General features: G+C 50.5%; 2 protein-coding genes across 2 annotated transcripts; both read left to right on the top strand.

Moving 5' to 3' along the window:
• Positions 1–241: 241 nt before the first annotated feature.
• Positions 242–11,860, top strand: SYPL2 (synaptophysin like 2). Its single transcript, XM_007949731.1, has 6 exons — positions 242–295; positions 467–541; positions 7,588–7,712; positions 8,943–9,144; positions 10,143–10,334; positions 11,714–11,860. Exons 1-6 carry the CDS (start codon positions 242–244, stop codon positions 11,858–11,860), a joined length of 795 nt encoding a protein of 264 aa, XP_007947922.1.
• A 4,425-nt stretch (positions 11,861–16,285) lies between these two features.
• Positions 16,286–24,348, top strand: ATXN7L2 (ataxin 7 like 2). The gene is made up of 10 exons (XM_042782105.1): positions 16,286–16,412; positions 18,317–18,382; positions 18,760–18,864; positions 19,264–19,474; positions 19,764–20,050; positions 20,635–20,717; positions 21,042–21,292; positions 22,115–22,313; positions 22,463–22,584; positions 23,508–24,348. Exons 1-10 carry the CDS (start codon positions 16,286–16,288, stop codon positions 24,346–24,348), a joined length of 2,292 nt encoding a protein of 763 aa, XP_042638039.1.

Below are 24,348 nucleotides of genomic sequence, written 5' to 3'. Positions count from 1 at the left end.
CTCGGGGGCTTTCTGCAGCCGGCGGGGCAGAGCCGCGGCCGCGGCTTACGCGAGCGCGAGCAGCAGCGCCCCGCGACCCACCCCGCCAGCCTGGAGCCCGGCCCGCCGACGGCCACTCGCGCTCCGGCCCCGCGCGCTTCTCCCGCCGCGGGCCTGAAGCCCCCAGCCCGACCGCGCTCCCCGCAGCCTCCAGGCGAGGAAGTCGAACCCCTGCCCTGCGCCCCAGCTCCGCTGCTCCAGCATGTCCTCGACGGAGAGCTCGGGCCGCACCGCGGACAAGTCGCCGCGCCAGCAGGTACCTACCGCGCACCCCTCCGTCTCCGGGGCTCTCTCACCGCCCCCTCTCCACCTGGGGGTCTGGTCCGACCCTTGTTCCTCCCTTTCCCCGTGGTGAGAGTAGTGGAGAGGGGTCCCAGCGCTTTCCCTGCGCCCCCTACTGCCCTGACCCCAGTCCCTGTCTTCGCAGGTGGACCGCCTGCTCTTGGGGCTGCGCTGGCAGCGGCTGGAGGAGCCACTGGGCTTCATCAAAGTTCTCCAGTGGGTGAGTCGCTGCTCCAGCCTTGGGCTATTTCGGGAGCTTGGGCTGTGACGCTGCTCAGAAGCAATGTGGCCCGGGGTGGAGGGTGGAGGGGATGCTGTGGCCGGGCCAAGGCGGAAGGGTGGGGGGCGGCGACAGGTGGGCGGGGGAGGGGCGGGCTGGGCTGCTTCTCCAGCATTTGGGTGGAAGGAGCTTGAGGAGCGAGGCATGCGGAGTCCCGGATTCGGTCCTTCTATGTGCAAGGAACTTTTGCCCAGGCGCTCACATTTCACCCGGCGAGAGGACGTAACCTTTCCAGAGGGTGTAACCTTTCCAGAACTCTGATCCTGCACATACCACTCCTTGGTTGTGGGAGGGGGGAGGAGGACGACGAGGAGGATGAGTTTAGCCCTTCACGGTGAGGGAGGCCTCAGAAGGCAATAGAGGGAAGAAGGCAGGTGATGGAAACCATCCCGCCTCCAAACCCACCAGGTCCTGGTTAATCCTGGGAGTGGACACAGAAGACAGGATCCCAGTGCTCAGTGGTTGCCCTACTAAAGTAACTTGGGTAATCTCGGTTCCTATAGCTGAATGAGGGTGCGGCAAATGAATGAATGGAGCTCATGGCTCTAGTGTTAAACAACAGAAATAAAAATCAAGTGCAGCTAATATGTGGCTTGTAAAATGAGATAGAACACTGAGTTGGGAATCTGAGGCCCTGGGTTCTGTGACCTGGACCCAGTTGTATGACCTTGGGCAATGACTTCTTTAGGCCTCAGTTTCCTCATTAGCCAAATGAAAGGCTCTCTGTAGAGTCCTGTTATACCCTAAATAGGTTAGTATGCTAGAAAATTGACCTATATTAGGATTTCCCTATGACCTTGCAGAAGGCACCACATCCAGGCTCTCAGTTTCCCCTGTAATGTCTAGGAAAATAGCATCTCCTTGCCCTCACTAGTACTTTGAGACATTGATATGCTCTCTGTCCTTCCCAGTGCCCAATTAAATTAGAGTGTAAATTAGGAATGTGGACAGATATGGTCACTCTTTCAAATCATAGACTTGTTGAGAGCATTTAGTGCACTATTGCAGAAGAGATTTAAGTTAGACAATCCACACACAAATGGTGCATGGATAACTCACTGTGTCCTCAGAACAGAATTCAGCTTGGGAATAAGTTACCATTAATACTGAGGAGAATTGGGTTGTAAAGGGCTTTGAACTCACTGGAGACAGGAGTTAGCACTGTGCCACCAATTCTTAAATCATGGTTTGAATGAGAATCATCAAATCTGGAATCCAGGGGCAATAGTGCGTGCAGAGCTCTGGATATCTGAGCTCCTGATTGGGGCTACAGGCCAGTCTGGCGTGCTCCCAAGTGGGAACGCTGGGACCTGGCAGGGACTTTCCACTCTCTCTACTGCACCAAGAGCAGTTAGACTGACTGCTGACTGAGCTCTTTCACTGCCTCCCACTACCCTGTTCGACCCATCATTGGAGTGACAGAGGGGGCCATTTAAGAATGATGTTAAGACTCCAAGTGACTGGCATCCAGAATTCAAAGAGCCATTATGAATGATCCATGAGGAGCAGAACCTGAAACATAAAGGTGTAAGTTTATCATTAAACAAAAGGATCTAAGGGAAATTTGAGAAAGACTGTCAAGGAATGAGGGAAGCAATGAGATTATTAGACCATGGAATCTTCCTCCCTGGGGAGATTCTGAAAAGCTCCCTTCTTCAATCCTTCCATCCTTTTCCCCACTCCCCCCATACCCTCCCCCTCACCCATACACACAACATTTCTATGAAGGCTGCACAAAGCAGTGCTTAAGGAAATGATCCAGTCTTGTCCCAGGGTCAGCACTAATGCCCTAAGATCTAAGATTTCTTTTACTTTTCCTAGACTTCTCAGAGAAGGGTTATGTAAGACAGAGGCCCCTTTCTCTCATAATGCTAAGTCCCGGGACCAGGTCAGATTCTGAACTCAGCCTTCATTTGCAGGGTAGCATCGTAAGGCGACAAGGATTGCTTTTACTGTCATCTTGTGTTCAGGAAGTGTGAGTTTCACTTGCTCTGAGTCTCTGCAGATGAGCTAACATTAAAGTACACAAGGACCTGCACCGGAAATAACAGTGGAAATGTCATTTGGGTTTTTTACTTGCTTGGGAGATCTGGTGGCATAGTGCCTAAGGCATTTGACTGCTAACCAGAAGGCTAGTGGTTCAAACTCACCAGCCACTCCTCAGAAGGAAGATTGGGCAATCTACTTCCATAGAGATACTGCCTGGGAAACTCAAGGAGGGGTCACTATGAGCCAGAATTCACTATGAGCCAGAATCGATTCGATGGCGGTGAGTTTGGGTTTTTTTTGTTTGGAGGGATCAGATGCTCCTGACTAAAGAAGGAAACACACACACACACACACACACATATACAAATCCTGCAGTTATTGTAATGGTAATAAAAAATTTTTATTGTTATGATTACCAACAAGCAAAGGTTTTTTACTGGAATCCTTGCAAAAAGACAGTAATGATATTCTTTTATCAGTCAGTATCTTAGAGTTCTTAAAATTTAGAAATTCACTAATCTCACCTCAGTTCAAATGTTTGGAGTCTCACTCTATCTATACTAAGCTAAAGAAATATGATGAGTATATGTCAGTTGTTAGACAGTGAGTTTAAAAAAGGGGGCGGGGCTGATTTTGAAGTCAAACTTTGGTTTGAATCCAGTCTCCTCTGCTTTCTAGCCATGGAACCTTGGATAAGTGCTGAAATCTTTATGGACCTTAGTTTCCTTATCTGTAAATGAGGGTGAGGTCTATCTCACTGCTCACTGGGAGGTTTACAGAAGTCCTATGTGTAATGCATCTGCCCTAGGAAGCATTAGGAGGACCATGGGAAGCCTGGCACTCCAGGAAGTATTCAGTAAGCAGTGGGTCCCTTCCTTCCTATTCCTGAACCTCCCCTTTCCCTTGATCTTCAGTAACACTTTCCTGCCTTATGTAGACTGTCTAGGTAAACTTGCTATTTGGTGAGATTATTCAAATGTCACTGCTGAATCCTGGCTTTGAATGTAAGGTCCAAAAGAATATTGTGGGTTTCTCTGTCCTTGTTCCCATTTGCTTATAAATAAATCGTATTGCCTTAACTAGGTATGACCCTGATCAATAATCTACTTTGGGATGCCAACATCACTTGTTTGGCTCTGGGATCTCTGTGATGAAAATAACCTATTTCAATCAGTGTGGGGGAAGGTAAAAGAACACCTTAAACCTTAAAGAACATCCTTAAAACCTATGGAGTGATTGTGGCAGAAGAATTTGGGGAGGGAACCTATCTTCCTTGTGCCCTGCACTAACTGATGATGTTAGAGTTCTTGAGACTGACACAGGATTATTACCGGCAAGTAGGTCAGCATTGATGTGGAGCCTCATCCTTAAACCAGGAAGGTTATTGACATCTTTCCCAAAGAGATGCAGAGGCAGGAGAGGAAGGAGCTGGAGGGCTGTGCATGACCTCCCCTGCCCCCAGCAATGCAGGACCAAGAGTTGGAAGGTGGATGAGCACCAGAACTCCGGTGATTCTCCCTGTCTCAGGGCCCCATCTCTTCTTGGTTCCTGTTCATTATGACCACTTTGTTCATCTCAGAATCTTGTGCTTGGTAACAGGGATGGTTTTAGTTCTTTCTCTTTCCTGTGACTCAGACACATAGCACAGTGAAGGAAGAAACCAAATCTGATGCAGAGAGGTGGAGGAGGAGGAGTCAGAGGGGATTTAGAAAGGGTATACTTCTGTGCCCTTGCATCCTAGGCATAGAGTTACCCTCTCCCTCCTTATAATCCTTACTACACTTGGTAAAGTTCTCTAATTTTGCCTTAATAATTGTGATGCAGGATTTTGTTTTTGTTTGTCTGTTTTAGCATGACACTGTCCCTTCCGGATGTGAACTCTTGAGGGCAGGAGCTGGGTCTTATTCATTTTTGTGTCTCCAGTACCAGGCACAAAGTAGATGCTCAATAAATATTCAAGTATCTGTTGAATGACTGAAGTGGAAAAAACAGTAGACAGGAATCAGCAGATGGGAATCTTAAGCCTGGCTCTCACATTGGGGAAATGTGACCTTGGGAAAGTCACTTATTCTTTTGGGGCATCAGTTTATACCTCTGGTGGACTTGATAATCTCTGAGATCCTTTCTCCTCTGTTGTTCTATGAACCTGTGAGATTCTCCTCTGATTTCTCCCTTCTTCCCCTTATATAGCAAACTGTCTGTTATCTGACACCATCTGACTGACTGATGTTCAGATTTAATAATAAATGGAGAATACTAAAGAGTTATTATGTAAAGTGTTTAAGTTTCCTGACTTTCAAAGAATCAGAATACAAGAGAATACACTTAATACTAAGTTTAGTGTGGGTATATATTTTGCCCTCAGGGGAATCAGAAAGCAGAACTCAGAACTGTGAGAATCTCAAAGTCATCCATCATCTAGACACAGTAGAACTTTCTGAAATGATGGAAAAATTCTATCATCTGTGCTGTCTAGTATGGTACCTGCTATCCGCATGTAGCTATTGGGCACTTGAAATGAGGAACTCAGTTTTTCATATTATTTAATTTTAATGAACTTAAATAGTCACATGTAGCTAGTGGCTATTATATTGGATAGTGCAGCTCTAGAATATGAGCTCCATGAGGACAGGGACTTTTTTTCTCTTTTGTTTGCTGTTAGAACTGGTATATAGTAGATGCTCAATAAATAGTATCTTTCTGTGGATGTTCAAGAGTGCTTGCCAAGTGACTGTTAATGAAGAGAGTCTCTGTAACTGACTTTTCACTGCTCCAAATTAGAAATACCTACTTCCCTTTACAGAGCCATTTACTGACTAACTGCCAACGGTTAAAAACATACCCAACAGTGCTACCCTTCCTAGAATGTGACTCCCTGCCTGATCGTGTCCAGTTCTGGGCACCAGAAGCTAAGAGGCATAAAGGAACTTCTAGGAGGAGTCAGAGAGACACAGAACTGACCAAAGATTAGAGAATTTCTATGAGGAAGAGCTAGAGAAGTTCCATTGTTATGCCACCAGTGAGGTAGCTTTGTGTACATAAAGGGTAACTTAGCAAAGGCTTTGACTCACTTTTCTCCAACTGTTAAGAAGATAAGCAAACTGGGTTCTACTACAGCCTTGAGATTTAAGTTCAATGAGGATGTTATTCAGGCTTTGGAGACTGGTTACACAATCTCCTTTCCTAGATGTCTTTAAAAATGGGGAGAATCCTCATTGTCCTGGAAACAGAGAGGTGCCCATTATGACCTTTAGAGATGGGTCAGCGACTCTAGCATGGCGAAGGTCTGTCAGGCCAGACTATGTGAGGCAGGGCACTGGCACCGGACACCATGCAGGGCCAGAGCACAGCTGTTGGCAGGCTCAGTAAAGACACACTGCTGGCATTACCCTCAAAGAATGAGAGACTTCCAGAGCTGAAAAGACCTCTACTTCAAACCCCTCATTTTACAGATGAGAAAACTAAGATTCCAAAGGAGGACTGATATCAGAGGTCACCCAACTAATTAGTAGCAGGGCCAGAACTAGAACCCAGATATCCTGACTCCTGATCCAGGTTTCCTTTCAGTCCAGAGCACTAATGTGCGTAAGCAAAATAATATGCACACAATTCTATTCTCTTCATTGGATACAGGACTGGGATGTAGATTAGCTGTCTTCTAGGTGTTTAATGTCCAAGATACCGACTCACAGAGAAACATAGAAAATGAATAATACAAAATAAACTTTCCGCTGAATAAGAATATTTACATTGTGTACAAACCAATGATAAACACACAGGAAATGGGGCCTGGGTTGATGATGTGGGAGCATAATGGTTTCCAATTTGTCACCTCCTTTTTCTAACCAAAGTGCATTTTCCCAGAAAGAAATTTGAAACCCATAGGATGAAAAATTTTATTTCACTAAAGGTAGGAGCTTTAGTAAAATGTGTTGAAAGGTGGAGAGGAAAACAATTCAAGTGGTCTGAAATGCCTTCAGTTCTTCATTAAGACATGGCAGCCTCAACAGATTACTGAGGGAAACACCATTGGGAAAATAGTGTAAAACTGATAAGACAAGTGGAGGGGATTTTTCTTTGGGCTTGAGCCAATACTGTCAGCTTTAGCTCAGCCACTCAGCACTGTCACTAGAAGGAAATGTGCCTTTAGGGTGGAAAAGGAGTTATGCTGGCAGTATCATTGGGCAGCATTGTGGCCCCTGCCCTCGGGTCCTCTGAAGGTTTGGCAGAAGTTGTCCCCTCCAGCTACACTCCCACTTCTGAAGCAGGAAGCCACTGGGAGTGAGGAACAAGGTAATGACAAGACTTGATGGCTGGTTCAAAACTCACTGCCGTGGAGTTGGATCCGACTCATAGTGATCCTTCCTTGGGTTTCCGAGGCGGTATCACTACAGAAGTAGATTGCCCAACCTTCCTTAAGAGGAGCTGCTGGTGGGTTTGAACCACCAGCCTTCTGGTTAGCAGTCAAATGCCTTGGGCATTATGCCACCAGGCTGTTCAAAGGAGTAATGGAAATAGTTCCAGTCATGCCTGATCTAGGTTGGTGCAGAGAAAGCTATTTTGGAGGGTGTTTCTCCCTTGGGGAGGAAATCCAAGTCTAGTTTTAATCTACAAGTTTCCAAAAGCCTGACTTGGCAGAGGCTTTAGGTTAGTCATCATCTTAAGGGCATCTGGTCCCCAATGTCATGTAGAATGAAAAGACCTGGAAACTGTCCATTTTTTCTCTCTTCATCTCTCTCCCAGGCACTACTCAATGCTATCCTTACTCATTTGGCTGTTTGTTCTAACACCCTGTGCAGTGAACACAGTACCTGAGTCTGGGAGTCCAGTGGAAGCCATGAATCCCTGTCCAGGAAGAACTTGATTAAAGAGAATCCTTCTCTCTGCCCCCTCTTCTCCCATGTCTATACCCTGCTGTGAGTCAGGGAGGTTCATAGGGAATTTGTCATGGTCATCTGAGGCCTTCTGATTCTCATAAAGACTTTACTCTCCCTCAGCTCTTTGCTATTTTCGCCTTCGGGTCTTGCGGCTCCTACAGCGGGGAGACAGGAGCAGTGGTTCGCTGCAACAACGAAGCCAAGGACGTGAGCGCCATCCTTGTTTCATTCGGCTATCCCTTCAGGTGAGCAGGAATTGGGTCAGACCCAGCACAATCTCTCACTGGATTGTCAGGACCTCCTTGGTCCTCCTCCTCTAGAAGCCTGAAGACCATTTGTTGTGTGCCATTCCATATTCAAATAGAATTTAGGAAGACTTGGGTCCTTCCTGAACTCCAGGAATTTCAGACACACTGGGAAACACAGATGCATCATTGTTACAATAATGTTGCAGTTCGTAGACAACCAACAGTAGAGAACAACAGTTTATACAGGAGGGTGGAGGTAGGGGTGGAGGTGGGGGACTACTGCTATGGAATCAATTCAGACTCATAGTGACCCTATATAGGACAGAGTAGAACTGCCTTGTAGGATTGCCAAGCTGTAAATCTTTATGGAAGCAGATTGACTCATCTTTCTCCCACAAAGTGGCTGGTGGATTCGAATCCCTGATCTTTTGGTTAGCAGCTGAATGCTTTAACCAGAACTCATATAACTTGAGAAGGAGGCTTAAAAGAGTCTGGCCAAGTTGGGCAGGGTTGTCTGACCCTCAGCAGCCTCCTGCCTGCCTTGGAGGTAAGGTATCTTGTTAGTACTTAGGTCCTGAAGAGATAATGTGAGCTGATGATAACCTGGTTGCATGAGAATACAGGAAGACATTTTTTGACTAGGAATTAGAAGAGCGCACTGTCTCTTAGGTATTTGGGAACTTAGGGGAGAATGAGTTTAAGAGAATAAGGATTCCTCTTCTAGTCAGCACCAAGTTAGGTGAGTTGTTTATTTAGTTAGTTAGTTCAATACAGTCTCTCAAGAGGCCTAAATAAAGCCCCAATAATGGGTGATTCCAACTTTACTTTGGCCACTGTAGGCCTCTGCTTTCCCAAGAGGCAGAATGAAGCCCATCTGCCTAGCGATTTGACTACCAGAAATAGATGGACTATATTATGGTTGTGACCTAAAGGGCCCTGGAGATACTTGGAAATTCACGGTCATTATGTCTGGGTAGGTGGATGACTATTGGGTGGCAGCTGAGGAGGAGATAGGGCTTGACTGGAATCCCCAGGAAGTTTGTGGGAGTCCTGTCTTAACTGCAAGCCCCACCCTACCAAGAAACATTACTCTCTAAGTACTTCCCACCCTCCCCTTTGCTTTGTCAGGGTCAGAACCAGCACAGGACTAGTTCAGAGGCAGAGTCCCCTGCCTTCACAGGGAGAGGCTTTTCCTGTGCTCAGCATGGCCTTCCCTCCTGCCTGCAGGTTGAACCGGGTCCAGTATGAGATGCCCCTCTGTGACGAGGACTCCACCTCCAAGACCTTGCACCTCATGGGGGATTTCTCTGCCCCTGCTGAGTTCTTTGTCACCCTGGGCATCTTTTCCTTCTTCTACGCCATGGCTGCACTTGTTCTCTACCTGCGCTTCCACAAATTCTACACGGAAAACAAGCGCTTCCCACTGGTGGTGAGTGGGTGCATACATAAGCCAGAGGGAAGAGTCAGAGAAAGGCATGAGAACTTCATTCTGGAACTGAGGTCAAAGCTGGGAAGGCAGGACTGCAAGTCAGGGAGGATAAATATGGTGGCCTTCCTGAGCCTGAATCTCCATATTTGGAACCTCCTGAATCTCTCTGCCAGCTCTTTGCTGTTGGTCCCCTCAGGAGCTATGGCTCCCACAGTTCTTCATGCCAGTTGGAAGGTCCAACTCTCAGGACTGTGCCACCACCAACCTCCCATTGCTTCTCATGCTTTCCAACCACCTCTTGCTCTCAGGAGGCATAATAGCAGCATGGAGAAGCAGGCTCTGAAGTCAGACTGTGTGGCTTCAAATCCCAGCCCCATTCCTTACTGGCTATGTGATCCTGCACAAGTTCCCTTTCTTCTCAAAGCTTCAGTTTCCTCAACTATAAAATGGGGATAAAAATAGTATCTACCTCAGAGTGGTTTGGGCGAATAAAATGAGATAATGTATATAAAGTATCTGGTACATACGTAGCCTTAATAAGTGTTACCTGTTCATAAGAATCCCCTTCACTCTCTTCCTATCCCAGGAATGGAAGGGGTACCTCAGGGGACCCCACTTGTCCCTGCAGTCTGCCCTCACTCTGTCACCAATTACAGCTGAGTGATGGTGACCAAAGGAAAGGCTAGGAGGGAGAGTGGGAAGTTTAGGCCACCTGGGTTTTGGAGTGAAGCTGTCCAGCAAATGTCCTGGTACATTTTTTCTGGCCTTAGTTCTCAGGGCTTGGGCAGAGTCAGCCCTGGGAAACAGGGTTCCTTTGGTGTCATAAACAGCTTCCTCAGGACAATCTGGGCTCCCAAGAATTTAGGTCTTGGGTGGAATGAGAAGAGGCAGCTATCCAGGGACCCTGGGATCCAAGTGCATCATGGCAGTTGCAAAAGAAGTAGAGGATCTTGGGAGGGGCTTTCTGAGTGCATATTCCTGTCTTTCTGTCCTATTAGGACTTCTGCGTGACTGTCTCTTTCACCTTCTTCTGGCTGGTTGCTGCAGCTGCCTGGGGCAAGGGCCTGACCGACGTCAAGGGGGCCACCAGGCCATCCAGCCTGACCGCAGCTATGTCTGTGTGCCATGGAGAAGAAGCTGTGTGCAGTGCTGGGGCCACACCCTCCATGGGCCTGGCCAACATCTCTGTGGTGAGAACTCTGGCCATAGCAGGGACCTGGGGGAGGCAGTGCTATCCCAGCTGACCAGGCTGTCCCCACTAGCAGATTCTGAGAAAGGCAGAAAGGGTGTCCCCAGGCCTGGTGGTTCCTTCACCTGATGCTGGCTACTGGTCCCTGGCAGACACTGAGCAGACATTAGCCTCCTGCTCCTCCTGTGTATTCTGCCTTTGCATTTCCTTTCTCTTCTCTCCTCCAGGCACGCTTGCACTCTTCCTGCCTGTTTTACACTGTGCATGTGTGTGTGTACACGTGAGTGTGTGAAGGGGGAGCACTGTCAGCAGCAGGGCTGTGGCTAGGCTCAAAGATGGGAGCAGACCCAGAATGAGTGAGAAGAAGCTCATTACAGCTCAGGCCTCCAGGCTGGAAAGAGGCTTCTGGGCAGTGGTTGGTCCAGCTGGTATGCACATGTTTGGCTATACCAATTGTTAAAATGTTAACATACTTCCATATCAGTTGGTAAATTGCTGAGACCTAAAGGTCCTCAAATGCCACCTATAATCCCTGCCACATCAGCCCTACTTTGGTGAACCTGGACCTTACCACAGCTCAGCAACTGAATAGTTTAATGGTTGCACACTAGGGAGTCTTCTGGACCTTGCTGGAACCCAGTATTTTATTTCTTCCCAACATTTTATTGTGAAAAATTTAGCACATAGAGCAAAGTTGGAAGAATTTTACAGTGAACACCTACATACTCACCTAGATTGCTACCACTAACATTTTATTGGACTTGCTTTATCACACATCTATCTGCCTCTCTCCAGCCATCAATTCGTCTTACTTTTAATGAATTTCAGAGTTAGTTACAGATACCAGTATACTTCCTCTTAAGCATTTCCTGCTGATAGGGTTTTTTTGTTTGTTTGTTTGTTTTGTTTTAAGGTTTTGAATAATTATTTGAATATAGCCCTGTCTGGGTTCCTGGACCTTGGGAAGGAGCACATTGGACAGCTCAGCCACACCCACCCCAGGTCTGAAGGTGCTTCAGACAGGACCCCACGTGGCTGTGGGAAGGTCCACCAGGGTCCCAGCTCTTGGCTCCTTGCTATGCTTTGCTTTGCACAATGCTCTACTCCCATGAGCCAGAGTCTCCTAGTAGCCAAGCTACTCTACTCCCTGGGCGTGTGCTGGGGACAGAGTTAGACACTTAGACCCAAGAATCCCTTACTGGGTGATGGCCTGGAACCCTGTCTCTATCCATTTCTCTTTTAGTCTTTCAAGTCCTTTGTGCCTCCCACCATACCCTCATGGGCATGCACAAACACATACACACACAGGAACTCTCCCCCATCCCTGTTTTCACAATGTCCCCCTTAGTATTCTCACAAACTCCTCTGATGTCTTTGCAGCTCTTTGGCTTTATCAACTTCTTCCTGTGGGCTGGGAACTGTTGGTTTGTGTTCAAGGAGACCCCATGGCATGGGCAGAGCCAGGACCAGGGCCAGGGCCCCAGCCAGGAGAGCGAAGCTGAACAGGGAGCAGTGGAGAAGCAGTAAGCAGCCCTCACCTGGCTACTCCTGAACTGGACAGCACCTCTTCAAACACCTCTGGCTTCCAGGACCTTCCTCTTCCTCCTCCCTCAACTCCCTTTCCCCATGATTCTGGGCTTTGAGCTTTGAGACGATGGATGGGTAGCCATCAGCTGTCGGAAACCTGGGCAGTCTTTCTGGTGGCTTCCTGTCCCTCATTTTACTGGAACCCTGGATGGCAGGAGTTCAGTGCTTCATCTTACTTGGGGTCTTACTCATACCCTCACAGCCTCTGAGAACCAGCCTCTGCTGCATGTGAGGGTTGGGGACAGGAGACCAGAGCCCTGAGACTGGTTCCTGGCAGCTTCCTTTATCTCAACCTGTCCAGCTTCAATAAAAGGGAGGAGGAGTAATTGGCTGGCAGACTTCTCCCTGGTCCCTTCAATGGAGGGCCTACCAGGGATTTGGTGACCCCCTCCTCAATGGTTGTCATCCAGGTCTGTGTCTGCATTGATCTCCGGTCAGCCTGGAGCTCAGTGTGCTTCCCACTCTCCTCTCTGGCCTCTGTTTGCCCACAGAGTCCATCATGGGAGGGTAACTAGTCTAGAAAACAGCCCTGTAGAAGATGCTGATGAGGTCTGGAGTCAGTGGGGAGTAGATAAATTGCAACCAAGTTGCAATTTCAATCATCCTCACAGGAAACTACAGCCAGGAGACTTGCTGGCAGAATCAATTTCTTCTGTTCCTTCAGTTTCCCCTGAAGGTTCCTTCAGCACCCTGGCTGGGGCACTTTCTACCAACCCTTTAAACTCATACTTACCCTAAAATCTCCTGGCCTTCTTCCCTTGTGGGCTTGGTCTCATCCTTGGGACACATGATGAGAGGTCTAGGAACTTCCCCATTTTGGTACCTCTACCCCCTCACTGCCCCATCCCCACCAACTCCAACCTCTCTGCCCATTTCTTTATCCAGCCTCTTGGGTCTGAAGCACTTGAGATCCTTTTCCAAGTCTGTCCAGGCCTTCCTTTCATTCCTGTGGGGCCAGTTGGGGCTTTGGAAGGTCTCAAAGGACCATCATGAGGCTAAATTGCCCAAGAGCCCCAGGTCATGGATGGATGGGCCCACTTCCTCTTCACTCTTTGCTCATATTATTTTTCTACTCCTACTCTGGTTGCTCTTTCATACTTCCCATTCTCACTTTTACTAAAGGACATGCCCTCTCCCTTTGGCCTCCCATTCTTCCCCTGCTTGCTCATTTTTCCCAGGCTCTATCCCCTTCCCAGCCCAGGGCAGGCAGATGCTATTGGTGCTTCTTTACTTTGGGACCCAGTTCCATATTTGTCTTTAGTGTTTCTCCTCTTTCTGACACCTCCTTCAGCCTCTTTCTGTACCCCATGGCCTGAGAGTTCATGCTAACTGAGTAAGGGTCATCTATCTCCTACCCAGCTCAAAACACCTCAATCTCCATGGCCACAGGGTTGCCATGGAAGGATGAAGAGGGAAGAATCCAACCATTTTCCTATCCAGTGCCAACTGGGCCACATAGTATCCCAAAGGTGAATGTGCCCTGTGCTAATCTTTCCTCTGGAATGAGTCAACACTCTCTAACCTCCTCACTTCCCTAAACGCCTCCATACTAAGGTGTGCATTTTTAGGGTAACTGAGAGTAAGTACCTTTGTCTTTGGGCCGGTCATTTCCTTTCTGGGTCAGAGTTTCCCCAGTTGTCAGGGGGAGTATGAGATTTGCATCCCCAAATACTCTAGAATCCTTCAATAAAATAATTTGATTTTTTTTTTTTTTAAGATTTTGGGGAAGATATTTGAGGAGGGAAGAAAGGAGATGGGGTGATAACATTTCTAAGCCTGAACCTTGCTCTCTGTCCTGAGTTGTCCCTAGTCTCTGAAGGACAAGGGGGGAACAGTTTTGCTTATAGCTCCAGAGACACAGAGAACAAAGGATAACCTTTATTTTTCTTCAAGCCGGCCCCTGTGGGGGGTCTGTGAGCAGCTTCTACTGGAACTTTGTTTGGATTCTGTGTACGTATTTATAATTTATTTGAAATGTGATGGATAAAGTGTTCTTATTTGGGGGATGAAGTTAGCAACTGGCCCTTCAACTAGGGAAAGGGGGGTATTCACTCCTATCAAGGACTCCTTGCCTAGAAATTTCCCTAGAGCAGAGAAGGCTCTTTATCTTCCTGTTCTCAGCTAGCAGAGCCTTGATTTAGGCTGTAGCCTCCCTCTCCATGGCCACCCTAAAAGGAAAGGGTACTTCACCTCATTACCTCCAGAGGGCCAGGCTAGGCTGAATGCCAAGGGCTGTCCTCAGAGGATTCACGTCTCCTCCAACCAGGGCTGGCATCACCACTTTGCCTAGTGGGGCCTGAGATAGAAGGTGTCTGGTTTCTCCAGCTGCTGCAGTAGGCCAACAGGCAAGGCATTTGCCCTTTGCCTTAGTGAACTCTGACCCTACCAGGGTACCCACCTAGGACAGTTCCTAGACATAAGTTCCCTTTGCCATCATAGTCATAGGTCTCCTACTTCCAGGATTGCAGATCAGGATGGGGGGAGAATGTTGCATGTTGTTTTCTGGTGCTTGTTATTACACATTTGAATAAACAGTGCTGCGAGCATTTGCCATGAAAGAGCTGAGACTCGAGCACCCTTCTGGGGAATTTTTTTTTTTTCCTCTCTTTTTACCCCTTTGCTCTCAGTTCTTGGACCAATATCAGCATTTCCATTGAGACATCATTCCACTCCTCTCCACCCTGCATTCCAAGTAGTAGGGTCTGCTGGCTGAGCAATTGTTTCTGGCAGGCTCCAGTCTGGTGACATCTCTTCTTTTGGTGGCACCCAATTAGTCCAAAGTCACTGGAACTCATTAGTAAATTTGGGGCAAACTCAAAAGGCATGGGATAGCGGCTTCCACAATGCTGTTTCCATTTGCTCTCCTACCATCTGTGACCCAGACAAGCCTCCTGTCAGGAATTGATGGCCATATGCTCTACCCTCGTAACCACAAAGTTCTTGCTGAACAAACTTGCACATCTATCCCCCTTCCAACAGACAGTGACACGTTACATTTACATTCCCTAGAAAAATGCACTTGGATACGATTTTTATTCAATTTCTCCCTATTACTGGAGTAAAGATCATCTATGGAGTTCGGATTAAGAATCCCTGTCCTCACAAAGTATCCTTGAAGTACTTAAACCTGCACTGGATAAAAAGAGGAAGAAAATCTGAGGTCTTGGAATCACAGATCTTGACTTATTTGCTCCCAAATTTGGTTCTCCTTTGGCTGAAGGGATGAGTATGGGGTGAAGTGTGAGAGACAGAAGAAGAAAAAGGTTTAGTATCTTTTTTCAGAAGCGACAGTAGTGGTAGAGGGCAGCAGACTTTTGTCTCTTAATTGTGGGAGGGTGAGAAGAAATGGTATCAGCTGAGAAAAAAAAAAAAGGGGGGGGGATGGTGGTGGTACTTCCAGGCCTTAGCAAGGAAAATGACAGATCTGATGAGGAATCTCCCTATGCCAAGGTTCCGGTAGCAGCCCTTCCAGCAGAGATAATATTCATTAGAAAAAGAAGTGATGGATAAAGTCAGGGTCCAGCCAGGGTTTGGGAAGAGGCAGTGCAGGGTATCGATCGCGGTTCTCAGGAGGATGAGACAGATCAGATCAGCAGACAGATGCCGCAAACACCAGCAACCTCGGGGCCACTTCAGTTCCGGGGCTGGCTCTGGCTCGGAGATAGCCTTCTGTCATCCTGACAGGTGATCTTGGTCAGCTCAGCCAAGTCCTCCTAAAGCCAGACAACGCCACTCCAGCTCTCTGTTCTGCATCAGGGAGGCGTAGGCTTCCCACAGAGGAGGCACAATATGGGAGCTGAGGACCCTCCCCCACGCCAACCTCTGTGTCCTTCAGCACATCCTACAGACTCCCTCCCCTTGCCCTTCTGATTCACAGCGCCCACCTCCCTGCACCTACCCTATTCGATCTAGTAGAGTGCAGAGTCGCTTAGTGGCCGCCAGCCCGGGAAGGGGCGCCAGCCGGCGGGCGGTCGCGCCGCATAGAGGGGCGTCTTTGGCAGATAGAGATTTGGGGCTGGGGTATGTGTGCAGTGACTTTGGGAGAGTGGGCTGTTAGCACGAAGAATGTGTGCAGAAGGGTTAGGAGAGGAGGTCTTAGGGTTTTAGTCTTCACTTTTTCCTTCCCAATTGCACATTTCGAAGGGGTTTTAGCAGTAAGAACGGTAGGCTACAGCACGCCCTCCAAGACTACATTTCCCAGAAGGCTATGCGGGCGGGAGGGGAAAGAAAAGGCTACTTGCGTGGCGCTTGCGCAAAAAGTGAGCTGGAAGGGTGGTGGAGAGAGGGGAGGCGTGCCCGCGGTGGGGTGGGAGGGAGGGTGCCGCGCGGCGGCGGCGCCGGGGCGGGCGCGCGTCCGCGGCGGTGATGGCGGTGCGTGAACGCGCGGCGGCAGCAATGGCCGCTCTGGAGCGGCGGGTGCCGAGTCTCGATGACTTCGCGGGACAGAGCTGGAGCTCGTGGGTGGAACGGGCCGACTTGCCTGCGACCGACGGTGAGTGAAGCCCCCCTAGAGTCTGAGGACCCCATCACTGCCTCCCCTCCCCCACTCCGGGCCCCCGCCAGCTGAGGGGAGCCGCCGACGGGAGCCGCCGTCCGGCTCTCCGGCCCCCCAAACAAAGGACCCGCCGGGTCCTAGTGCCCGCCTTCTCGCCTAGCTTCGCGCCTCCGGGTCCTAGCGCCGAATTTCCGCATGCAGCCCACCCAGCCCACCTTTGCTTCTGTCCGTGCCCAATACCTACCCCTACATCTGCTACATCTGCCTGCTTTAATCGTTCTCCTTGCCCTCTGGTTCCCAGCTTCCGCCCCTCCTGCACCTGCCTCTGGCTTTCCCCATCTGCAACAGTCTTCTCCACGTGTTTCCCACGCACCCCACTTCTATGTCCCCCTCTCATGCCCCCTTGTTCCTTTGCCTTCCGTCCCACACCTCCTGCTCCATTTCGGCGTTTGCCTGTCGGCTGCAGTGCTCCTAGACCCCGGCTCCCTCCGCACTAGTTTGTCTGTCCTTCCATCTCTGTCCTCCCTCCCTCCTTCTGTTCATCCATCCACCCCTCTAACCCTCCGTCCTTTCCCGGGCCTCTTGCCCTGCCTCTTGGCTCTCTCCTTTGAACCCCACCTTCTTTAGGTTTCTGAGTGCCTTTAGTGAACCGGCCAATAGCCCCTTCCCCTGATCTTTGTTCCCTGGGCCCCAAGAGGCACCCGGCTTCGTGGCCTTTGGGAGTGACAGTAGGCATCATGCCCCTGAAGAAGTTTGCAAGTGAGAGGAGGTGGAGGAGGAGACTGCATGGAGCAGTCTCTGATGACACTTGTTCTCCTCTGAGGCGTCAGACTCTCAGCTTGGTTCTGTCCATCATGCCCCACGATTACATGTAACCAACCTAAGAGTGGGATCTGCCCCTTGTCTCCTGAATGCCTAACCCACCACCTCTCATATTTGGATATGAGATGTATACAACTGTCAACATATCTTCGTCCTGTAAAGGGGCAAATCTGCTAGTGGACATCAGAGAGCAAACCTAAATGGGAGCCCAGGCCACCCCAGGACTGCCCCATGCTAGATGGGCAAGGATGGGGCCATTGTCAGGGTCTGGGTGCATTGAGAACCGGAAATGGAATCAGACGGGTTTGGTGACTCAGAATTGATTTTTTTTTTTTTTTTTCCAAGGGACAGGGAGGGGGTGTAGAGAAGGGAGGGGGGAGGAGTAAAGTTGGGGGATGGGGAAAGAGCTGCTTTGCACAACTGAGGTGTTTTTTGCCATCAACCCAGAAACTGAGGTACAAGGGCAACCCTCTTGCAAAGCCTCCCTAAGGAAAGGAGGGGCTTGCATAGCTAACTAAAGGGACTCTGAAGATGCTGAAAGGCCCAAAGACAACAGTTTCTCTGTGGCCATGCTGTCACTGTAGGACCTGAGAAGCTTGGTACAACTTTGACAATGCTTTGTAACCCAGGGAAGCAGAAATGAGTTCATGGGGGGTGGGGGCCTAGGAAAGTATTTATCTGAGATGCCACAGAGTAGCCGAAAGAATCCATCTGAGATTCTGTCAAGGGACCTGGAGATTTATAGTAGAATTTGTCCAGGCCCATTTTCCCTTTAAATAGGGAAGCAGGCCAGAATCACCCAACTAGTCAGCATGAAACCCCAAACTGCACCTTGGAGGGAAGGGTCCATACAAAAGGTGGCTGGATCCCTTTTAATAGGGCCACCTCACGCCTGAGGTGACAGGTGAAGGAAGCCAGACACTTGAGAATGATCCACTGAAAGATTCTCCCAAAGTCCTGAGCAACAGGAGTTTGTTACAGAATGTGGGCTTCAAATCACCCACCTTCAGGCCCTGATAGGGTAAGAGATGGGACATCTGGGAATGAGATGGTCCTTCTGAACTGTGTTTTTCCTTCAGGGGCTGAGCTGGAGGAGGGTAGCAAAAACGTGAAGAAGTTGGATGCCATGACCCTCATTAAAGAAGGTGGGAGTCAACACACAATAGGGCTGGGGTCCAGGGCACATAGGACCCACCACCACCACACCAAAGGAGGTGGCTGCTTAAAGCAGCAGGTCTGGGGATTCCCCACTTTGGTAGGTCTGGGTCAGCCCATTCCTCTGCCTCCTATGACTTCCTGTTGGAGATCATAATCATAGGTGATTGGTACCCACTCACCTGAAAGCCCACATTCTTAGGGACTGGTGAGACTGAACTCTGGAAGCTGGGATCTCCAGCATAAAGCCTGTCATGTCAGGTGGGAGGTGAAGTGGCTTTTGAGTGGTGGGGGTGGGAGTGCTCTCTGATCTTACAGGGAAACCCTGGGGCCCCAGCCCCGGTGATGAGGGCTTCTGTCATTGCAGACATGTCCATCTTCGGGCACTGCCCTGCCCATGACGACTTCTATTTGGTTGTGTGTAACCACTGCAGCCAAGTGGTGAAGCCTCAAGCTTTCCAGAAGCACTGCGGTGAGGGGAGCTCTAGGGAGGAGATAGAGGGAACAGGGGAAGGTGGAACAAGGAACTCTGAGGACAGGGTCAGTTGGGAGGTTGTTTCAGGTAATGGAGGGAGGCTTTGGGGACAAGAAGGTCCTGGGATGGCTTGAGAGGATTGTAGGGGGTCAGGGTTATTATCTGAGCAAACTTCTAGCATCCTAGTGGAGTTTAGGGAAGAGCTAAGATGTTCAGGAAGCTGGGGCCTAGAATTTTGAGTTTTTATGGCTTAAAACTGAATGTGAAGGAGATTTGAAAGCTAAGCTATGGCAACTCCAGATTCTTTAACTTGGGATGTGGGCAGGGCTAGGAGGTTGGGGGAGAAAGCAGTTGACACAACTCACCTTGATTACTCTCTCCACCTCCTGGTGACAGAAAGAAGACATGGGCCCCTCAGCAAGCTTTACGCCCGGGCCCCACCCCCACCTCCAGCCCCTGCCAGCTCCCAGAAATGCCATGTAGTGAATGGGCAGGGCCCAGCTTGTAGGGCACCAGGTTCCACCAAAACCTCCTCCAGGGAGAAGGGCCAGGGGTCCCGAAGCCGTGGCCACCAGCCTCCAGAGAAGACCCAGAAGGACAACCTCTGGTAAGGGGAGGCTGGAGATTCCCTGAGACCAGCCCTGACCCTAGTCCAAGGAGGGTGGGTTGGCCCTGGACAGATGGATCGTTGCTCACAATTAGCAGGAGGCAGCCAGCCTAAGCTGCAATCCCCTTCCATGTTCTCCAGGGAATATGGGGGTCCCTTTTTCCCATGTTCTGGACCCCTGCTAGAGTTCACCCAAGTCCCAGAGGGAAGGAGATAGCTCTGGGCCCAAATCTAGGCCCCAGGCCCAGCTGCCCCAATCCCCTAGCCCATACCCTCTTTCCCTATGTAGCCTTTTCGTGCCTGTGGTGAATCTGGAGAAGATGTCCAGTCTCCCGAAGCCTGATGGACACGGAATCAGGGTGGCCCCACCCTCTGCTTTCCTCAGCCAGCCAGGTGGCCCTACCAAGGACTCCCCTGGAAAAACCCCCATGGCACCTCTTCCTAAAGAACCTCCTGGCAGGGAGAGCATCGAGGCAGCCTCCAGTGAGGGCCCCGGTCACCGGGGTGAAGGCAGCACACCTGAGAAGGAGCCTGGTGGGGTCAGGTTGACCCCCAAAACCCACCGGAAGATGGCTCGTAAGTAGTGGTGGTTCTGGGGGTCAGGAAGATAGAGTGGGGACCCCTGAGCTGCTTTGTCCTTGGGTCAGATGGGGAGAATATCAGGAAGCCCCTGAAGATTCAAGTGGGCTCCTGTTATCCTTGATATTGACGTGCACTTGACCTGCTTGTTCTTTGGGAAGCTTCTTTCCAGCCCAGGTCTCCTGGTCAAGGCTAAGGGAGCCTATGCCCAACAGGTGAAATGACTCTTCCTCACTTTGGGCTGTTGACTTTCATTTCTTTTCTCATCTGGATCCAAGGCACCAAACTCCTCTTATAGCTGGTTTCCCTTGCATCCCAGATGCCTACTGCTGCTTTTGTTTCTTGATGTGTATTGCCTTGGTTTGGACTTGAAGCCCATAAAAGGAGTGCCAGATTTGGGAATGGTTCTCTGGCCCAGCAGAGAGATGCTGATGCCTAGAAGAGTTTCTCTGGAAGGCTGCAGGCCCAGAACTTGAGGGCCAAAGGCCCTTCTGCCTTAGTCCCAGCTCTTCCCAGGCCGTCTCCTCCTGTGAGACTCCTGGAAATGGCCTCGGAGTTCATGGAAACTACTTTCCCCACAGGGAAGGAGTGCGATCTCAACAGGCAGTGTGGTGTAGTAAATCCAGAGACCAAAAAGATCTGTACACGCCTGCTGACCTGCAAGGTAATCCCCACACCCTGGGCAAGGGGAAGAATTTAGATGTTCTCAAAAATCCAGCCCAAGAGATAGGGTTAGGCCCTGACAAGGGAAGGGGAGAGGATGCTTCCCCCAGTGAGCATAAAGTAGAGGCAGCAGCCAAGGGCAGATTTTATACCCCTCCCCACAAGGAGGGTTCTGACCCCATCGGAAGGTGAAACAAAGACAACCAAACACACCCACAAACACACTCATACAATCCCCCTCTGGTTGCCTGGGCCAGAGCACATTGCTATCCCTCACCCCTGCTCAGCTCACACATCCCCTCCCCATCACCTTGCTATATTCTAGATCCACTCAGTGCACCAGCGCCGAGAGGTCCAAGGTCGAGCCAAAGATTTTGATGTGCTGGTGGCAGAGCTGAAGGCCAGCTCCCGCAAAGGGGAATCTCCTAAGGAGAAGAGCCCAGGGCGCAAGGAATCAGCTCTGGAGCGCCCCTCCCAGGATCCTTCCTCCTCAGTTCAGGTTGTGGCAGCAGCAGCTGCTCCCAGCACCTTCTCTGCTCGTGCCAAGCAGACCTACCCATACTGTGCACTGGCCAGGTATGTTTGGGGTTCAGCCCCTACCTCACCTTGGGACAGTTGGCCCCTAAGCCAGCAGGGACCCTTGCAGACAGGCCCAGGGGGTGTTCTGGAAGATGCTGCTCACTTGGCCCTGAGTGTGGGGGGGATACCCAGAGTCCCTGGTAGTGGTATGGGTGCAGCTAATTCCCCTGTTCTTAACCAAGCAAGCCACAGTTCCCCAGCCTCTCTGAAGTGTGCCAGATCCAACACCCGGGATACGAACATTTTCCCAGCTGCTTCCAGCAGGCTAAAGGCTTGTAATTGGGTAGCCAAAAGGGTCAGGGCCCTGGGTGAGGCAGTCTTGCTGTGTATTCATTCACTGGCCCTTCATGTGCAGAGGCTGCGCTGGACCCCGGGGAGAGCCTGCCCTGCTGAAGGAGACAAACACGCATCTCTGCCTGTAACACCAGGGGCAGACCCGAAACACAGGCTCAGCTCACAGACAGGCTCCCAGGAATATGTGATGCAAGAAGGGGGGTTGAGAGAGTGACTGGGCTGACCAGAGCTGAGTGCAGAAGATTTTCTGGAGGAGGCGAATCTGGAGCAGATTTTCCCCCTGAGGAGGCAGGGCCTGGGAACTGAAGGGGGTTGGGGAGAGAATCCCTTGGGAGCTGTGGCCCCTGATCTTTCTGTCTCTTACTCTGAGCTCTGATGTTCCCACTCTTCCTTTCCTCCTCCTCCTTCCTCTGACTACCCAGCAGGGCATCTGCCCTGGGTTTTTGAACTCAGTGGGTTCAGGGGCACCCCCACCCTGACCCCACTCCAATCACATGCCCCTTACATCCCCTTTGGCCCTTCCAGGTCCCGGGCTTCTTCTGAGAGTGAATTGGATGATGAAGGCCCCTGTGGTGGTGATGGTGACCCAGGCCTGTTCCCCTTCCCCCTACCCCGGGCTGGGGCCCAGGCTTCCAGCGAGGAGAGTGAGGAGGAGGGGACATCTGATGACCTCCACCTCCCCACTGACTGCCATTATGCAACCCGCCCCCCTCGGCCACAGGCGGTAAGGACCTGGGACAGGGGCCTGGGGTATAGGGTATAGGGTGGCTTAGTCCTGCCACACAATATGGGAAGGAGATCATCAGCTCCTGTGTACAGATGCCCTCCCTTCATGTCAGGCCTGCTAACCATATGCCTGCCTTCTGCCTTTAGTTTTGTACCTTTGGGAGCCGGCTGGTGAGCCCAGGATGCTACGTGTTTAGCCGCCGGCTGGACCGGTTCTGCTCGGCACTCAGCTCCATGCTGGAACGGCACCTCAGCTCACACATGTGGAAGTGAGTCTCTCGGGCCCAGAACTTCCCTTCCCAGGCCCCAGGGACATGGGCATGCCCTGATCCTGCACACGTACACATAGGTGCCTTTGGCTTTTGCTAGGAAGACCCCAGACAGTGAGTAGCATGGAGAGGAGATAGGAACACTTAGCATCCTGGGGCTGGGCTAAGATGGTTTGGGGGTGAATCTAGACTATCAATCCTTCTAGCATCTTTTGGGTATAAGAGATAGGGTATGTCCAAACTGAGATGTAAAATGAGTTTCTTAATGGATCTATGTACTATTCATATGCTATATCCTAGCTCATTCTTAAGGAGCCCTGGTCATGCAGTGGTTAAGCATTTGGGTGATATAACTAGAAGTTTGGTGGTTCAAATCCACTAGTTGCTCCATGGGAAAAAGTTGTAGTGGTCTGCTTCCATAAAGATTACAGCCTAGGAAACAGTTTCTATGGGGGCAGTTCTACTCTGTCCTGTATGGTCACTGAGTTGGAATTGCCTCAGTAGGATTGGGTGTGGGGTTTGGGTTTAGGTCATCCTTAACCCCTTGTCCTCTTCCTGGAGCTCTGGTGGCATAGTGCCTAAGGCACCTGACTGCTAACCAGAAGGCTGGTGGTTCAAACCCACCAGCCACTCCATGGAAGGAAGACTGCACAATCTACTTCAATAAAGATTTACCATCTCAGAAACCCAGAATCATAGAAAAGGAAGAAAAAAATGTCACTGTGAGTCAGAATTGACTCGATGGTATTGAGTTTGGTTTTTGGTTTTGCCCTGTGCCTAACCCTCAGTTCCAGTATATCCCAGCAGATGGCAGCAGTGCTGGGGCTCTTCAGGCTATTTCTAGGTGGGGCAGAGGGACTGGTGTATGTCTGTGGGGAGGATCACTTGCTTACAATCACAGTGGGGCTCTCTTTTTGCTGCAGGAAGATCCCACCAGCTGCTGAGCCTCCATCCCACTTTGTCAGCTCCCCGCTGTCTGTCCCCCTGAGCCCATCCTCTGTGGGCACCTGCCCCCGCCTTCCAGGCCTGCCCCCCAGACCTGCCTGCCCATCCTCCACACACCCTACCAAGGACAGCCTTGTCCCCAGCTACCCTGCAGGCTCTCCCAGTGTGGCAGCCGCCTGCAGTCAGGCAGAGTGTATGGGTGGAAGCCAGGCAATCACCTCACCACTGCCTGCCAACACACCATCCCCGTCCTTCAGCAAACTCCCGCCTTCCAAGGCCAGCAAGTCGTCCAAAGGCAAGGATGGGGCTGAGGTGGAGGCCCCGTCTCGAAAGCGGAAGTTATCCCCAAGCCCCACCACTTTCAAACGGACCTGCATCCTGGAGTCCACTGGAAAAGGCAAACCCTCTAGTTGCCGGGGCCTTTCTGCCAAGACTAAAACAGCCCTGGGCATGGGGCTTAATGGGACAGTGGGGCCAAGGGTGAAGCGGGCAGGGCCCCTGGACTGTCAGGGTTCCCCTCACCAGCCTCCTACACCAGTCAAGGCTTCTCAGCTGGAGAACCGGGCAACAGCTGGACACCCACCCAAGCCTCTGCCGACTAATTGCCTCTCTGAGGAAGAGGTAGCCAAGAAGCGGAAAAACCTGGCCACTTACTGCCGGCCAGTGAAGACCAAGCACTGTCAGGCTGGCGCCTCTGCCAATGTGGCCTGCTCTGTGCGCCGTAAGAAGCCAGGCTCGGCCTTGGCCTTTGAGGAGAAGTGCTCCACACTGAAGGTACCAGGCCACCTTCCTGAAGAGCATGGGCAAGGAGGGGTCTGA

The sequence above is a fragment of the Orycteropus afer genome, unplaced genomic scaffold, assembly GCF_000298275.1.
Source record: "Orycteropus afer afer isolate SDZICR_OR568_19922 unplaced genomic scaffold, OryAfe1.0 scaffold00010, whole genome shotgun sequence".
Taxonomy (NCBI): Eukaryota; Metazoa; Chordata; class Mammalia; order Tubulidentata; family Orycteropodidae; genus Orycteropus; species Orycteropus afer.
Note: the sequence above shows the minus strand (reverse complement) of the source record. Positions and strands in the feature narration are given on the sequence as shown.

Bases quoted from the DNA above. Each gene is read 5' to 3' on its own strand.
- SYPL2 (XM_007949731.1), top strand. From the start codon at position 242: ATGTCCTCGACGGAGAGCTCGGGCCGCACCGCGGACAAGTCGCCGCGC. The intron at 542-7,587 runs GTGAGTCGCTGC...ACTCTCCCTCAG, and splicing joins TCATCAAAGTTCTCCAGTGG to CTCTTTGCTATTTTCGCCTT. The intron at 9,145-10,142 runs GTGAGTGGGTGC...CTGTCCTATTAG, and splicing joins ACAAGCGCTTCCCACTGGTG to GACTTCTGCGTGACTGTCTC.
- ATXN7L2 (XM_042782105.1), top strand. From the start codon at position 16,286: ATGGCGGTGCGTGAACGCGCGGCGGCAGCAATGGCCGCTCTGGAGCGG. The intron at 16,413-18,316 runs GTGAGTGAAGCC...TTTTTCCTTCAG, and splicing joins CGACTTGCCTGCGACCGACG to GGGCTGAGCTGGAGGAGGGT. The intron at 19,475-19,763 runs GTAAGGGGAGGC...TTCCCTATGTAG, and splicing joins ACCCAGAAGGACAACCTCTG to CCTTTTCGTGCCTGTGGTGA.